This window comes from Phasianus colchicus, chromosome 5 (assembly GCF_987193195.1).
Source record: "Phasianus colchicus chromosome 5, bPhaCol1.hap1.1, whole genome shotgun sequence".
NCBI classification, from domain to species: domain Eukaryota; kingdom Metazoa; phylum Chordata; class Aves; order Galliformes; family Phasianidae; genus Phasianus; species Phasianus colchicus.
The window spans coordinates 34923786-34940962 of NC_143440.1; the positions used below are offsets into that span (position 1 = coordinate 34923786).

The 17177-nt window shown below is 36.8% G+C and overlaps 1 protein-coding gene across 3 annotated transcripts in view; it reads right to left on the minus strand.

Moving 5' to 3' along the window:
- Window positions 1–2580: 2580 nt before the first annotated feature.
- PRKD1 (protein kinase D1) overlaps window positions 2581–17177 on the minus strand; it is a 114551-nt gene continuing 99954 nt past the window's right edge. For 2 of the 3 annotated variants that reach the window (XM_090141281.1, XM_090141282.1), the window contains 8 exons: window positions 15834–15886; window positions 15212–15284; window positions 14114–14220; window positions 13473–13634; window positions 11972–12070; window positions 11234–11501; window positions 7123–7208; window positions 2581–4148 (listed from right to left, as the gene is read on the minus strand). In XM_090141281.1, coding sequence (XP_089997407.1) covers window positions 3930–4148; window positions 7123–7208; window positions 11234–11501; window positions 11972–12070; window positions 13473–13634; window positions 14114–14220; window positions 15212–15284; window positions 15834–15886 — 1067 coding nt within the window. In that variant the 3' untranslated portion in view covers window positions 2581–3929. Of the gene's footprint in view, window positions 4149–7122; window positions 7209–7765; window positions 11502–11971; window positions 12071–13472; window positions 13635–14113; window positions 14221–15211; window positions 15285–15833; window positions 15887–17177 lie in introns of those variants that run through there. The other variant, XR_016466948.1, reaches the window with a different exon arrangement.

The window sequence follows — 17177 nt, forward strand, 5'->3', positions numbered from 1 at the left end:
TCTTATAACACATGGTGCCTGTTCACCAAAGTTAAGTTTTTCTCAGTAAGAGCAGGCAAAGTCCAGTTTCTCCAGTAGACCCTCACATACCTGGTTTCATGATTCACTTGCTCCAGTTGCTAGGAATACGCTAAGCAAAAATCAAAGTGAAAATCTTGGATGAACATCTAATTGGAGTACCAAATTTTGTGACACTTAAAATAACCTGATCTATTGGGTTCCTTTGGTTTGTAATTGGTTTGTCTGAGCCCTTTCTCATACAGCACAGGCACTATAGACAAATGAATATGAGAGTTTCAGTTCAGGTGCAATGGTACAGACATGTGATAGAAGGTGGTCAGTGCAGTATGTGGATGTCTAGAATAAGCAACTAGAATAAATTTACAGCCTATAATTCTGGAAAAAGTAACAGTCATTTACCTGGGAAAACGAGATGCTGACAAGCTCCAGGGACAGGGTTCTGGTTTATCTCCATTATGCAGAGCTTATCCAGGATGTCAGTATTTTTGGTAGTCCTATCTCAATAATACTGAACCATAATTCATAGTTACTCAATTCTGATCTTTCTATCTTGTGGGCTGAAAAGTTTATAAAAGTATATGGTGCTTCAAGGTTCATTATTAAAATGATTGAGTTGAACTGTAGTGGTTGCTGAAGTGCGTGCTTTCTGCTCACCTCACTTGTTGAGCTAGTTCAACTGCTTGGACAAGAAGTAGGATAAGGACACAATCTGAATGAATAAAAATGGTTGAAGTGAGAAGGGCCATTTACCATGTGTGCTTGATATGCTTTTGATAATGTAGTGGCACAGCAGAAAAGGAAATACTACTAGTCAACTCTCAGCTTGATGCTCATTCTACAGAATAATCTTTGTTGACTTTTGCTTCTGAGATGCATGAGTAGGAATTCTCAGCCTAAAGGAAAATCTAAAAGCCATGAAAAAGATGACTGCAGTGAAGCCTACCATTCCTCCATTCCTTTTACCTGAGTGAGAAAAGGAGAGGAAAGAAAATCATGTACAACAACAAAATTCCAGATTTGCTGTAGTACACTTAGATGCTGATGCATCTGGAAGAGCAAGTTTCCACTTCTGCTTTGAGTTAAGAATCAGTGAATTCATCTGTCTGGCTGGACTGCAAACAGTTCAGATTTCACAGTGTAACATTTTTGTACAGCAGCAAGGAAAATTTTAATTTATTATGTTGGCTAATGGTAGGTTCTTTTCTGAAAAGCAATGAATATTTGCACAATAAAAAAGAAATCTCTTAAAGAGATGAAGCAAGAGTCATAGGGGAAAAAATATGATATGCCTCTAATAATACAGGAGTTCCTTTCAAATTATGCTTTTGAGTTAGCCAGAATGTGTCTCAGAATAGTAATTTATTTTTAATGTTGCTCTGCTACGTTGTATGTATATCATAAATGTTCCATGAGATTAAGCATACTTTTATCAGTTTAGGCTTGTGCTTAGCAAACTCTTGTCCACAATGGGCATTGTTATTTTTAGTCAATAGAAGACAGAATTTAGTGTATTCAATGTCCTTCCTTAATGAAAAGTAGTATCGGTTCTAGTTTAGTCACGTAACTTTTTAGAGATGGCATTAAAAGCTGTAAAGTATGCTTTCTGCTTTAATCTCCTAACTAGCCTCAGTGCTGTTTGATATTTTTGAAAATTTTAACTCTCTTGTTCACTATTACTTTGCTCAAGGTTTAGAACACTAACTATAAATAAAAATAAGCCACTAACAAAATCTTGACTTACTTGATTGATCAATATGAAAGCAGAGATCTACTTCTCTGACATTGTTTATCACAGAAAGGTGAGACAACAAAATTAAATCACTTTTGTGAGATCGTTATCATAAAATCATGAATTCAACACTGCACCTTTAGGTGGACTTGCTTTTAAATATACACAAATATTTGGAGCTTTTACTGAGTATAGAATAATCAGCCTGATTTTTATATTTATTTTACTTAACACTGATCTGAATGAAAAGCAAACAAACCAACCCCACAATGCCCAATAACGCACAGTGTTTCAAAATCAAGGTCTTTACATAGGTTATACTCACTCTGGCTAGGAAACAAGTGGTCAATTCCTGCGTAATGGCTTTTTATAATTTCTTGTCATTTATTGACTTGAATCGGGTATACATTTTGTCAGTACACTTAATTACCCTCAAAATGGACTGAAAAAACAAACAAACAGTAGCCACTCATATGGTGTTTGGTGTCTTTTACTGTCATGCTGTTTTATACCAAGGCTAAGAGCAGAAATGGCATTGGCCAGACAGATGAGTATCCTCCAAAATAATTGTGAACTTTTACAAAATACAGCATCAATCCAGCAAAGGCCCAAATTACTTTAAAAATTCTGCTGGCTTATTCTTTTTTTGTATCTGGCATTAACTTCTGGACAAAGTTTTATGGGAGGAAAGAAAGAATTTTACTGATGAAAATCTTAGGATTGACATAGAATCAGCATTTGATTAGTAGAGGTTTGCTGAATGTAGTCATTAGCTCTCTGTATACTTCTCCCTCACATCCCATTCATGTTTCTCTATTTTTAAATTTCTCTCTTCAATATCTATATCTCAACTGTTGTTTTGGCTTTCTTTTGTTTGTTTATTTGTTTTGTGTTTTTTTGTTTGTTTGTTTGTTTTTGAGAAAGCCTGTGGCACAGAGTAATCTCCAGCTCATCACTGAGTTACTCTAGTGTCTACTTCAAATTACAGCCTGCACAACTTTCTCAGTTAAAGCTGAATGGGTTAGAGCTGGAAGGCAAAGTAATTGTTATAAACTAACAGGAGTATCTTTAAAATTTTCAGGTGAAGGAGGATAGGAGAGATCCATATTAGTCAGTTCAAAAGAACTCAAGGTTGAACAGATCTCAGCAGAAACAGCACATTTCCCTAAAAACTAAATTCATCTTTATTTCACTTGTGCAAAATCCATGTCCTCAACTGCCCACAGTATGCTTCAAAACTATACAAACTCATGTTATAAAGTTTGCCCAAGCCAGTTCTTACAAAATGTGTTTTATAGGTCCACAGGCTAGCTAGCTGTGTTTTTCTACCTACCTCCACATAGTCTTCTTAATGATAAAGCTAACTTACCCAGCTACTTCTGATGCCAGCCTGAGGATATTTTAACAGTAATATTACTCAAGTGGACTATTTTAACAAGGCTTTTATTGAAAACATACACAAAATTGACGTTATTTAGGTTCTGAATGTACATATTACAGAATATTCCTATTAGAGAAGAATATTTTGAGAAAAAGCAAAATACAACTGGCATATGCTGCAGTTAACATTACTAAGGCATTTAGGCTGAATAGCAGGTTATACCTTATGTGTGTGTCTATTTATATACACAAACATACACACAGGTTGTCTGATTTGGAACTGTACAGTGCTATGCATTCTGTTATTTTTTTTGCTATTTTTTCCCCTGCACTAAATAAAGCTTTTATCCAAATAGTAGTAGTTGTTCACAGAACAGCAGTAATAACCTACTCTTCAAGAGTTTACTTACAATTACAAAACTAATGATGCAAAAAACAACAAACAAAAAAACACAGATCTTCATGGGAAAGTTCTCTTACCAAATAAGGCTCAAGTAAGAAAAATACTAGTTTGAAAAGGCACCGTGGAGACAGGTTTTAATACATTAAATACAACATGAATCATTCACAATAACAAGTTTAGTGTTTCTGGGGAACTTTTGTAAATACAACACAGTTGGTCACACAAAAATGTTTCTGTTGATTTGTCTTGGCAACTCAGATCCATCAACAGTGTAACAGCATAACAGCTTTGTTCCCATCTGACAGAAAATAATGGCAGTTCTGCAAGGCAAACGTTAAACCTGACCGTATGTATTTATTAATTCCACAGTGTTTTGACAGATTATAGGGATGCAACTTAAAGGATGCTGACACGCTCACTGAGGGCTTTCATTTCTGTTTCTTGTAGCGTGGTGTTTTCATTGTGGTTAGCACTTGGACTGATAAGGTGTGCTGGATACTGCAGTCCATGTTCTCCTGAATACTGTTCCCATCGAGAGTCGTCACTTTCATGGGTGATGTAACGCTCCCCCATTTTACATTCAAGCTCCCTTAAATCTAACCAGGTTTGATAGTCCTGAAATAAAGTAGTAGGATTTGTTTTAACATTTCTAAAATAAATGACATTCCCTTCTATTACCAATAATATGCAAAGTGCTATTAACTTGTCAATCCACATCCCTATTGCCCCAGAATAGAGAAATTATATAATTAAAAAATATGAAATCTGCCAATAGAAATAGGTATATTCAGGTATGTTTGAATCATTAATTTTCTTAAACTCTGCTATTAGTATGGAGGTATTACAGGCTGTTTTACTGAATATATAAATAGCTTACAAACTACTGAGATGCAAGGCATGGGTGATAAAATAATTCCTTGTCAGCCTGCCTGTGGAAAGGAAGGCCCTACAGTGGGATCTGGACATTGGGCAGAGGCCATTGGGATAAAATCCAACAAGTTTAAGTGTCAGGTCCTGTATTTTGGTCACAGCAACCCTAGGCAACCCTAAAGGCTTGGGGCAGAGCGACTGGAAAGCTGCATGGAAGAAAAGGATCTAAGGGTGCTGATCAATACCTGAGTCAGCAGTGGGCCCAGGTGGCCAAGAAGGCCAATGGCATCTTGGTTTGTATCAGAATTAGTGTAGCCAGCAAGACCAGGGAGGTGATCATCCCCCTCTACTCAGCCCTGGTGAGGACACATATCAAGTACTGCGTTCAGATTCAGGCTCCTCACTACAGGAAAGACATCAAGGCCCTGGAGTGTGTCCAAAGGAAGGATGTGAAGCTGGTGATGGATGTGGAGCACAAGCCTTATGAGGAACAGTTGAGAGAACTGGGATTGTTCTCTGGAGAAGTGAGTGCTCAGGGGAGACCTTTTCACTCTCTACAACTACCTGAAAGTAGGTTATGTCCAAGCAGGGGTCAGCCTCTTCTATCAGGTAATTAGTATTAGAAGAGGGAACATCTTTAATTTGCACCAGGGAAAGTTCAGGTTGGATATTAGGAAGAATTTCTTAGACAGACTGGTTAGGCATTGGAACAAGTCACCCAGTGAAGAGGTAGAGTCACTGTCCCTGGAGCTGTTTAAGGAAAGGGTAAATAGTACTTAGGGACACGGTTTAGAGAGAAATATTGGTGGGAGGTTGATGTTCACACTAGATGATCTTGTAGGTCTTTTCCAACCTTAATGACTTTATGAAAATGAAAAGGGAAAAAGTCATCCTTAAACAAACGTGTACATCCTAATAATCAATACCATATAGTCAAGAAAGATATTCTATCTTGGCATAAAGGTATACTATGTAAATTCAACTTGAGTGAGAAAAGTATCTGTCCCATTCATCATTGCTCAAGGGAAAAAAGTGAATAAGAGGTGAAGAACAACATTCTATCATGTCAATCAGCCAGCATCCACACTGCAGAGATTACATCTCTGGTCTCCGAAGGCTCGGAAATATACTTTCTGATGACTGCGTGGGAAGAGAGCACAGTGGAGGAGAAGACTGAAAGGTGACAGGAAATCTGAGAGGAAGAAAATAAACCTAGAAGGAATGTGCCTGGTGAAGGCAGAGGGTGTGGTTGCAGCCCTTTTCCTCTTGTTCCAGCAGGTCATGCTCCACTCTGAGAAACACTGGTAAAGTGTAGGGTACTGGAATAGGACCCAGGCATCAGTTCAGTATTCCTTTAGGATTGTGAACTACACATCTGATCTGTGCCATGCTTCTGCATGATTACTTTCCTATGCATATATGTGCATCCTTGGAAGATGAGCAACTGAGGGAACTGGGGCTGTTTAGTCTGGGGAAAAGGAGGCTGAGGGGAGACGTTATTGCTCTCTTCCAATACCTGGAAGGTGCTCACAGTGAGAGCAGGATTGGACTCTTCTCACTGGTGACAGGTGACAGAACGAGGGGAAATGGCTTTAAGTTGCACCAGGGGAGGTTTAAGTTGATCAGGAAAAACTTCTTTACAGAATCTGTTGTTAAGCACTGGAATAGGCTCCCCAGGGAAGTGGCTGAGTCACCGTCCCTGAATGTGTTTGAAAGCTGATCAGATGTGGTGCTCAGAGACATGATTTAGCTGAGGGTTGTTAGAGTTAGGATAGTATGGTTAGGTTGCAGTTGGACTTTATGATCTTGAAGGTCTTTTCCAACCAGAGCGATTCTAAGTGTGTGATGCAGTCAGTCCTGAGTCACAAGTTACATCCATTTCTGAGCACAGAGGATCCTTGTGGACACAGGCACCTCAGAAGTACTGGATGCTTAATGAGAAGCTTCAGTGACCCAGTCAATAATACTTACAACAAAAATAATGTTTTCCATTCTCACATATTGATAAGTTGTAAACTGTTCCTTAGATCTCATGGCTGATGTCCCATTAGGATTTGGCCTGTCCCATTCCCAAGGAGGTGCCCAGTGCCTAGCTTGCCCTGCTCCATGCACTGATTCTGTTTTGTATCTTACAGCATGCAGTGACTTTGCTACTGTCTCAATAAAAATATAACATAAAAGGAGCAGAAGACAATGGCTGCTTGCACATCAGAAATTCATAACATTTTAGTTTCCATTTGAGGATTTCAAATGAAAGTGGCTGATATATTTTCCTGGAAAGCATGCAGCTTCACTATCTCTTCTGATGACTGAACGGCAGCCCATTTTAATACTAAGTGAATCAAGGTGGAAGCTAGGCAATTAGATAATGCAAGTCAACTGACTATAAAGGCTTATTTCCACCATTCTATCTATCTATCTATATATACGCATATACACACAAACAAACATATATATAAAACATTCTTAGTGGACAAACAAGATAAATTATTCCTGCAGTGTATTTTGAAAACATGAGAGAGTTTAGTATTGGAATTTTGTTTTTCAAAAATTAATTAGAATCTATTGATAAATTGGTAAAGAAGTATGTTTTTCTCAGGATCAGAAAGCACCTTCAGGTTTGTAGATTTGTTTAGATTCTATTGTACTTAACGATAAAAATGTTTTATATACTGGGAGCCTAAATGTATAGGAAGGAACACGGAGTTTGTAGCAATACCTGTAACCAGGGGTGGCTTAACGTTTTGTCCACACTGTAGCGCTTTCTCATTTTCACTTGCAACAAATTATTTATTAGATCAATAGCTGGAAAAAAAAAAAATATTAGAGCATATCAGTTGAAATGTATTTGTTTCAACTAAACCATACAAACAGAGACAGACAAATGTGGTAGTTGTAAAATGAGGGCAGTTATCCCTCCACTCTCCAGCTTTTTACAAACTGCATTCACTGTTGCTCCTGAAGATACTCATGCAAACCTTCCTAATAGGATTACATATGTTTTATTAAACAGCTGCCTGCTAGCTACTATATTGTCTAACTCTTTGTGTTTGCTTGTAGGCAGGTAGCAAAGACTGAAGACAATTCTCACTCAGCTCCCCGTCAAGTGAAAAAATACTCATGTGAGGACAACAGTATAATGCAGGTACTATAGCAATTTACAGTAAACACACATGCACATTTCTTTGAGACTCTCAGTATCACTGTTGAAGTGACATTGTTGGATAACTGAGAGCAGCAGCTTCAAGGCACAAAGTGGAAGAACCAGGGTTACAAAGTCAGCAATTTCAAAATACTACTATTCCCCATAGCTTGGAACTTGAGAATTTCTCTTTCACCCAAGAGGGAAAAGACAGACTAACCCTGCTGTTTTGGAAAACAAATGAGTTTTCAGAATGCCTCCATATGGTCCTGATGGGCATTCACTGGCTTTCCAATTCCGCACCCACTCCTCAGACATTTTGAGAGGGAAGAAAAAAAAAACTTAGAGAATGTAGCACACTAACTCTCCTTTAGTGCACTAACAAAGAGATGGTAGCTAAAAATATATTTGTCCACAAATGAGAAAATAAAATCTGGACCACCTTCTCTAGGAAGAACATGGTTCAGAATCCTCCATTGATCTACTACACTACAATTTTGGCTTCTTTCAAGCCTCTGTCTGGATTTTTGCTAGATATTAGCACGTAAGAATGCACATGTAGGATTCTCTCTTACTTACAGCTGAGTAATTTCACATCTGTCAAGCATGTACACTGTTTTCAACAGTGTTAGTGATTATTTCCAACTTTGATCTTTCAGTCCACCAAAATTTGTATTATCTCAAAAGATTTAAACAGTATTTCAATACTATTGAATATAAGGACAGAATTCCCTGAAAACATTTGTTCCTCTGCCTGTATGTTTTACCTAATGTGTCTTCTCTGTGCTGGCCATTCTTTGAACTTCATGGGCCTAATATGGACTATGTCAAGTTTTAGATTACTCATGGCATGTTTCATTCTCTGAATTTTTTGTAAATCATTGTATTCCTAATTTATTAATTTATTTTTGCATCAACTAAAACAGATTGAAATACTGTTTAAATTTCACAGATGTGAAATTACTCAGCTATAAGTAAGTGAGACTCCAGCTTGCACATTCTTATGCACTAACGACTAGCAAAAATCCAGACGGAGGCCTGAATGAAGCCAAATTGTCATGTAGCAGATGAATGAATTCAGAAGCATAAAATGGCTTGACAATACCTGAAGATAAAAAGAGAACAGAAATAGCAGGATAGACAAAGATTACCACAAAAATTACCTCTATGCAGTTATTTCTTCCAATTCTATTTTGATATACAAATACATACTCAGTTTTCAGCAAGTAGTCATTCAAATATGAGATGCTATTGGAAAATGTGGGAAAATGCTATTGCATTTTGGGGATGGAAATCAGTGAAGACATTTCACGGATGAGTGCTCTGCTTGGGAAATGATGCTCATGGTACAGTTTTGAATGGATAATCAACTGGGAAAAAATATTTGTCAGGGATATAAAAGTTGAGAACTCTTAAATTTTATAGGCTCATTTTAATAGGGGAAGAGAACAGAAATTCTGTTCATCCATAATCCTAGCCTGTTAAAATTCTGAAGTAGGTTAGCATGCATAAATTGAAGTAAATTTTAATTCTCTTAGATGGTAAGTTAGGCAAGCCTAACTCTTGCAAGTTTGCTGAATTTTATGTTTATGCCTGCTATTACTGAGACACGTACTGTTGTCTCTCGATGAAGTTACCATTATTAGAATCTATTGGTAATGTAAGATTTATGGTCATTATTAGAGTGCCTGAATCCTTTTGGATGTATGAGAAGAAAGCACTAAGTAATGGAGAACAAATATTTACATTACTTCTACTCCAGTGGTTGGGGTCTACTCTGGTGATCAGGATTTACTATGGGCCAACAGACCAAGGGGAGTCTGCTGATGAGGCCTTCTTCCTTCAGCTATAAGAAGCATCATGCTCACAGGCTCTCATCCTGATGGGGGATTTCAACCACGTGGATGACTGCTGGGAAAGTAACAGGGTGGGCTGCAAGCAATTCAGTACACTCCTGGAATCTGCTGAGGATAACTTCCCAGACCAGATAGGTATTGGACAGACCAACCAGCAGTGAGGTGTTGCTGGACCTAGTGCTCACCAATGCAGGGGATCTCATTAAAGCGGTTAAGATTTGAGGCAATTTGGGCTCTAGCAACCATGCTCTGATTGGATTTGTGACCTCAAGGAATATGGCCCTGGAAAAGAGCAGATTCAGGACTCTGAACTTAAGGAGATCCAAATTTTGTGTGCTTAAGGCATTATTGGATGGGATCCCTTGGGACATAGGAACAGAACAGAACTGGCAGTTCTTTAAGGATACTTTTCTGAGAGCACAAGAGATTTACATTCCCAAACATGTTTTTTATGTGTTAAATTTCACCTAGATAAAAAAAAAAAATGGATAGAGATAGGTTGATAAATGCTTGTTTATGGTTATTAGATGGGAGATAATGTCTAACCTCATATTTTAGCTCCAGGAGTAATACTTGGATAGAGATTCCAGTTCTCTGTTTTAAGAATCATGGATCTGTTCAGATTTAGACTTGTGTTTACCACATCAGAATGGCTCATCAAGTAACAATTTCAAGTATATAATGAAATGACAATGTATAAACAGATTTTAACATTATGATTTATTAAAGTATGTGTTCTTTCTCCTACATGCTTTCAGCATGACCTCCATTTACTCTTAAAGAAGGCTGATGACTGTGTAGAAGGATAGATAACACTCTGGTAGGTGAGTTTTCTGTAGGTGCTCTACTCAATCTTCACCTCTGAATGTAGAAATTGATCTTGTGTCTACCACAGCAGAACTTGTGGAGACAGTTTCTTGCAGCTTCTTCTGTGTTGACTGCTATTTGCTTATTTCTAGCGCCAGAAAAAGCACTGCTGCCAACAGATTCTGTCAGCTTACATATCAGGGGTGTGTGGAGGTTCATGAGGACATCAGTGTGCAATTGTGCAGATTTATGGGATTTTTTTTTTTTTTAATATTTTCAACAGATATTATAAAACTTCTACTGCTGAGATAAAATTCCAGAGAAGACACAAAGAATTTTTCAGCTGAGAGTGTGTGGCTCAGTGGACACTACAGTAAGCAGTAGGCATATATCTTTTGGCTGATATGTACAGGGGAGAAAATTTATGAAAGCAGAATACACTTGTCATGGTTTTATGATTTTTGGTTATTGGTATTCCACATCATAACATCATGTAGTGCACTGGGAGTTAAAGTGTTAATACTCCAGTTCCAGGCACCTGTCTGGAAGAGAAGAACAACTACATACCCCAGGGGGCTTTGCAGTCAGAGAGGAGATATAACCCCTGGCAAGGTCACCTGATGTACTCTTCTTTGTCAAGCTCTCCTCCCTGCTGCTCAACCAGACTGCGCATCTCACCTCAGTGTTATGGTGGGGCCTGTCCACCTTTTGGACACTCTCTCTCATTATGTTTGATTTATTAGCTTCAATTCTAATTACATTGTATTTTAGTGTGTTATTTTTCATTCCGATACCATATTTAGTAAATTAGTTTGTTTCTCCTCAGATCGTTGCCGCTGTTTTTAATTATTTTGGGGTCCCCTGTTCCCTTTTTCTGGAGGTGCGGATTTTGTGAAATCCCTCCACCCCGCTAGTCATGGAACCAGGCTGAACCAGCCCGTAAACTGTTGACATTCTTGGTGGAGAATGTGGGCAAAAGCTGCTTTTTTGGCATTAATATACGAACAGCCACAAATAGATATTACCTTCATGAGAGATTTCTTTCCAAGGATTGGGTGGATACATGAAAGCAGCATTCTGGATTTGGTCATGTATGTCCTCATCTTCATTGAATGGAAAGGTACCACTGAGACTTACATAAATGATAACACCCACAGACCACATATCCAGAGATCTGTTATAGCCTTTATTCCTCAGCACTTCTGGAGCAAGGTAGGCTGGTGTTCCTACAACCGAACGTCTGAAGGATTTCTCCCCAATAATTCGAGCAAAGCCAAAATCACAAAGTTTTACCTGTTTAAAGAGAATTGCTATAAGTAAATAAGATCTTTATTCTTAAATACAGTTGACATACTTTTATCATGGTTTAGTTGTACAATGCATCTTCAGGAAACTTTATTTCTTTTAACCTTCTCTTAGTCCACCAAGGCATTAGACTAGATTACCAATTCATTGCATTCCTTCATGTCATAAATAAACTGTAGTAGAGTGAAAGCAAAAACACAGGACAGCTTAGAATTAAGGGAATGAAGTTTTGGAAGGGCCTAGCAGCTTAGACTCCTTCCAAACAGAAGAGCTGCTTTATAAATGACCTTTTCCTGAATGAATCAAGTTGACAGAAGTTAGTTCTTGAATTATCACTTTTTTGGACATTCAAATCTAATAATTTTGTGAGCTCCTGGAATCAGTACAGATAGATGCTTTTGTTTTTTTATAAAAATAATCAGAATTAGCACTTATTAATTAAAATCATTTCTACTTGCCTGCGGGAAAGGATCTGCTGATGCCAATAATACATTTTCTGGTTTGAGGTCACAATGAACTATATTTTTGAAATGAAGATGCCTTAAAGCAACAAGGATCTGTGAAGAAACAAATCAGAATGTAATTCAGTTTTAAATGGGGGTTTATATATAAATTTATAAATGTTGGGGGTTCATATTATTTTGACAGCAACATTGACTAGAGAATCTAGGACTGCTGTAGAGAGAAACAGTCCAACAAGAATGTACTTTCTCTACAGTGTCCACAGAAAAGAAAAAAAAAGGTCAGCTATGTTTCACTGTTTGAAATATGATTGTTCCCTCTCCAAAGATGTTATGCTCTAAACTGTTATGCTCGAGAAACTGTACTCTGAGTACGTTTCTTTGTTTGTTTTGTTGTTGTTATTGAAACTTTTAACACAGAAACATCTGCGAAATAGCCTTCCAGATATAAATTATTCACTCAAAAATTTTCAAGGAAATATTCTGTGATCCAACTTAAGTATTTTCTTGAGGTGGTAAAACAAAGAGCCTTACATGCATTTTTGTGCTGTTATGTGAACAAAATGCCAAGGAAGCATAAGAGACATCCATCCTATCTCTGTGGTTTTAACTTCATTCCTTCTGTCTAGTCAGAGGCTGCCAGAATTTCCCACTCTATTAGAACAGGCAGTGGGTAGAGGCTGAATGAACCCATTAAGGCAAGTAATCAAATTATAAAGCTGGTGGCGGTTTTGCCTATGAAAGTCTGAAAGCTAGAGAACCTGTTATGTTCAATTCTAATAATAAACTTCCACTGTAACACAACTGTTCCTGCTCCTTTTTCTTGCCTTAACAAAAAACAGGCTGCTGTGACTCTGAGGTGGCTCATTATTCAGCTGTGTATCTAAATTTAAACATACTGTGGGCAGCCAAGGAAACAATATGATAACATGACAACAAGAAGAACAGAAAAAAACACACAAAAAACAAACAGATCACATTATTAATAGATGTCATACAGGAAGACAGACTCATTTTATCAGAGGTAGTGCTGAGATCTAATCTCAGTGCAGAAAAGAGACACAGAAGCTCATAGCACAAACTAAAATGGCTGGGTACAGGAAATTCAAAAGCATCAAATTTCTTTCTGTAGTTCTCCAATGGTTTGCTATTTGCATTTTCAAGTCCTGTCTTGTGCTTAATCCTTCAAGCATAAGCGAACCTGTAACTTGACAGCTCTCCCATCCAGCAGCCAGGCAATTGCATGTGTATCTATGGCTAGGTCCTCTTAATGGCTTACTAGAAATCAGATAATGTACACAAAGATGTATGTACCATCCCTGATATTTTATCACAATCATTCTAATAATATTCAGATTATAGAATCATTCCATGATTCTATGATGATTATCCAGGCTTTTATGAATGAAGGAGAAAAATCATGTCAAAATCAAAACATAAGAAACAGTGATAACAACTACTTCAAATATCTTCATAGGTCTATGGATCAATTATTTACCTGAGTAATTAAAAACTTTGTTATTCTCTCTGGTAATCTGCCCTTTTCACTTGATAAGATCATCTCCAGCATGTCTCCGTGGAGTTTTTCCATAACAACAAACACTCTTTCTGGTGTCTCAAACATGCACTCCAAATTTACAACCCCAGGATGATGAAGATTCTAGTGAAAGTAAATACAACATTTGAACAACACAGATATCCCCATATGATTAGTAGGTTTTATGATTACATAACTAACCTTCAGGCTCCCCTAAGCCAGAAAATATTTCAGTGTCTTAATTTAAATTGCATACTTCATCTGTAGGCAACAGGCATGACATTTCTAGGGATGGTATAAAAGAATGCATTAACTTAAAATTAGTTAAACATACATTATTGTGCCTGGTGCTTTAGATTGCGGAGATTACAGCTCCTAACATAACATTCCCAGTACTGTTAGTCTTGACTGTTTGACAGATTAAGTTGCAAAAATGCTAGAATTTTCAGCAAAAACAGTAGCCATTATCAACTGGAATAATTACATTATCAGGTATTTATTCCTTGTTCATTGCAGGGGAGTTGGACTAGACGACCTTTAAGAGTTTCTTCCAACTCAAAAGATTCTATGATTTATAGGAATAAAAAATAACAGCAAAATACCTGTAAAATTGCAACCTCATTACGAAGCTGACTTTCCTGTTTAGTTGGAAATCTTAGTTTGTCTATAATTTTAATGGCAACATCTCTTCCTGTTTTGCGATGTTTTCCTGCATTAATAAAACAGAAGGCCTCCATCAATTAACATGATTAATTCTGAAAAGTGTTCCACTTTTACTTGATTGTATAAATGACCACAAGTAAGTGGCAATTATGTACAACTATGCACAACAAAGTAATTCCCAGAGCAAGTCTGCTGCAAGTTAAATAAACCACTGAAAGCTCTCTTCCATTTCCTTTTTCACTTCCCTTTTACGAGTGAACTTTTTCTCACTGACAAAGCTGTTGAAACATGTAAGGAATACAAGCATATAAGAAATTTAGTTTTGCCTTTCAACAATATAGATGTAAAATTAGCTTTCTCACATACTTTTTCCTTTTCGTATACTTAAAACAGAGTTCTTTCCAACTGGCAGGTCACAGGCTTCAGTGGTAGTTCCAGAGTAGCAAATAATGAAATAAGTGATTGCCTTCAAGAATCTAACTTTCTGTCCCAGTTTTATCAGAGACCCACAGAGATTTTTCAGTGAGAATGTTAGTTAGTTATCACTCACTTGTCTCAAACAACTGTACCTAAGCACTCTCCTCAAAACTGCTGAAAAAATGATGAACAAAATGGAGAAACAGAACATGAAAAAAATAAATAATCCAAACAAACTATTAAGAACAACAAAAAAAAAAAATCACAAAGCTGTGACAAGAAAAATAGCAGGAAGTGATGACTTTTTCCCCCTTCTTTCATTACCTAAGAAATATACATCAATTCTCTTCACAAAGAGAGACAGTTCTGTACTTTGGGGTCTGCATTACTACGTTACATTATGAAATTACTAGAGTTATTAAGTATACCGACCCGTTGTAGGCAGAAAACTTCATAGTAAAAAAGACCTTGTCAACAGTAAGAAGTGTCCGTTTTTAATGAATATTACTTACATTAAACACTGGGTAGCTAATTTCTGTAATAAGGTATTTCACAATACTTTCAGGTTTGCTGAATTTTTTCAGCCTTAAGCATAACTGTACAACTCACCAGAAACTTACCTCCATAAACAATTCCAAACTGTCCTGATCCCAACACCTCATCTGGGAAGATCTGGTATACAGTGCTGATATCCTGTTTATATAAACACAAACATAAACATTAATCTCTGAAATATGGGGAAAAAAAAATTATATTTGGTCAGCATGCATACATGTACTCTACAGTACATTTCAAAACATGCCTGCCAGAACATTAATGCGAGTTTTCTTAAAAGAATCAATAACCGAAATTGCAGTCTCATCTTAATACAAAAAATATCGGATGTCTCAGTGATGACAAGAAAAGACTTATGATAGCCCTACTAAGTTCAACAGAAATGCCATGTATTAATGACTTCTGCTTGCTTTCCTTCAGGTAATAAACAATCTGAAAGGATAAGTTCTTAAATTCTGTTTTAAGCTGCATAACACCTATGTAATAGTTGTGTCTCAAGGAAAAGATACCATGAAATTGACTTTTTTCAAAAGTTAATAATGCTAATTGTTTGTTAATTTCTACAGTGTAAGTAGGAAAAAATGGCTGATTGGAACTCTTCTCTAACATTTCCTTTTGCAAAACAGATCAATGACTTCACATGCTTAATCATATCATATCTAGCAGAAGCATTCAGAGAACACTCACCACATTTTCTTGAACTTGGCAGTTTGACACAGAAATACTGATGGATATATCCCCTGGGGAAGAAAGTAAAATATACTTGAGACAGCTATGCTTTCAATTCAAACATGTAATAATAACAAATGACATTTACATGACATCACTATTTTCTGTTAACTGTAGAAATTGGACCAATTAGGTCAGCTTGTTCATCTACCAGACAAAACCAAATTACACCACCTCACAAATATGTGGCTTCAACAATAGACTTCTGTAGTATATGGGAAAGAACAGAATTATGCACTTCACTACCAAATTTTATAGTGGAATATTATATTTCGCATGTATAACCTTCTCACTGCTTTATTCCATTTTATTTCAGGGCTTTTTATCTTAAGCAAGTAACATAACATCAACCAGGGAAAACTGCTTTTACTATACTTCAGTGTACTGAACTAGATGATCTTTAAAGTCCCCTCAAAGCCAAGTCGTTCTATGATGCCATTCAGACTAGGGCTAATACTTTTTCATACTACTATACGTACTTCTAAAAGGAATAGGTATTTCAACCGGCAAAAGAAACATTATTAATATACAACAGAAATAAAAACTTGCACTTATGCTTTAATATGACAATTATGAGAAGCAACTTCTAATAATTCAGAGCTTAGGATGTTACCATAAACTTTTTGATTTGCAAATCCATAGAGAAGCTAATATAATAAAACTGGAGAATAAGTTTACTGCTGACTGTACTACACAAAGAAGTCGTTTTTGGTGGTTACTTTGGAGTACTGATACCTCTGTCTCCTACCTCTGTTTAGAATTCTGCTCAAGCTTTTGATTTTTTCAGTATGGATGTCAGCCTCATTGAAATCACTGTCCTATTCTATAAAGCCTGTATTAGACTCTGCATAAAATCACTACTACCATCTCTACCTCTCCTAGCAGTAGAAAGTAGCATAAGTAACTTCTGCTCAAAATGACTTATTTCCTTGTCCTCTCCTTAGGAATGTATTCGTTTTGGAATGGGATGTTTTGGTTTCATACAGGATTTTTAGCATTGCTAATTTGTTTTCAAATGTATGTGCTACTTTGTGTTTGCACTAAAGATAACATTGACATGGCCCTTTAAAGGGGGCCTACAAGAAAGCTGGAGAGGGACTCTGAATCAGATAGAACAAGGGGTAACAGCTTAAAATTAAAAGAGCGAAGATTTATATTAAATATTAAAAAGGAATTCTTTCTAATTCTTTTCAGCTAGGAGAGTGGTGATGCACTGGCAGAAGAGAAGTATGAATTAACAGAACAAAATTTTAAACTTTTAAGGAGGCAAAGAAGAGAGCTGTAATACTTAGTCCAGCATTT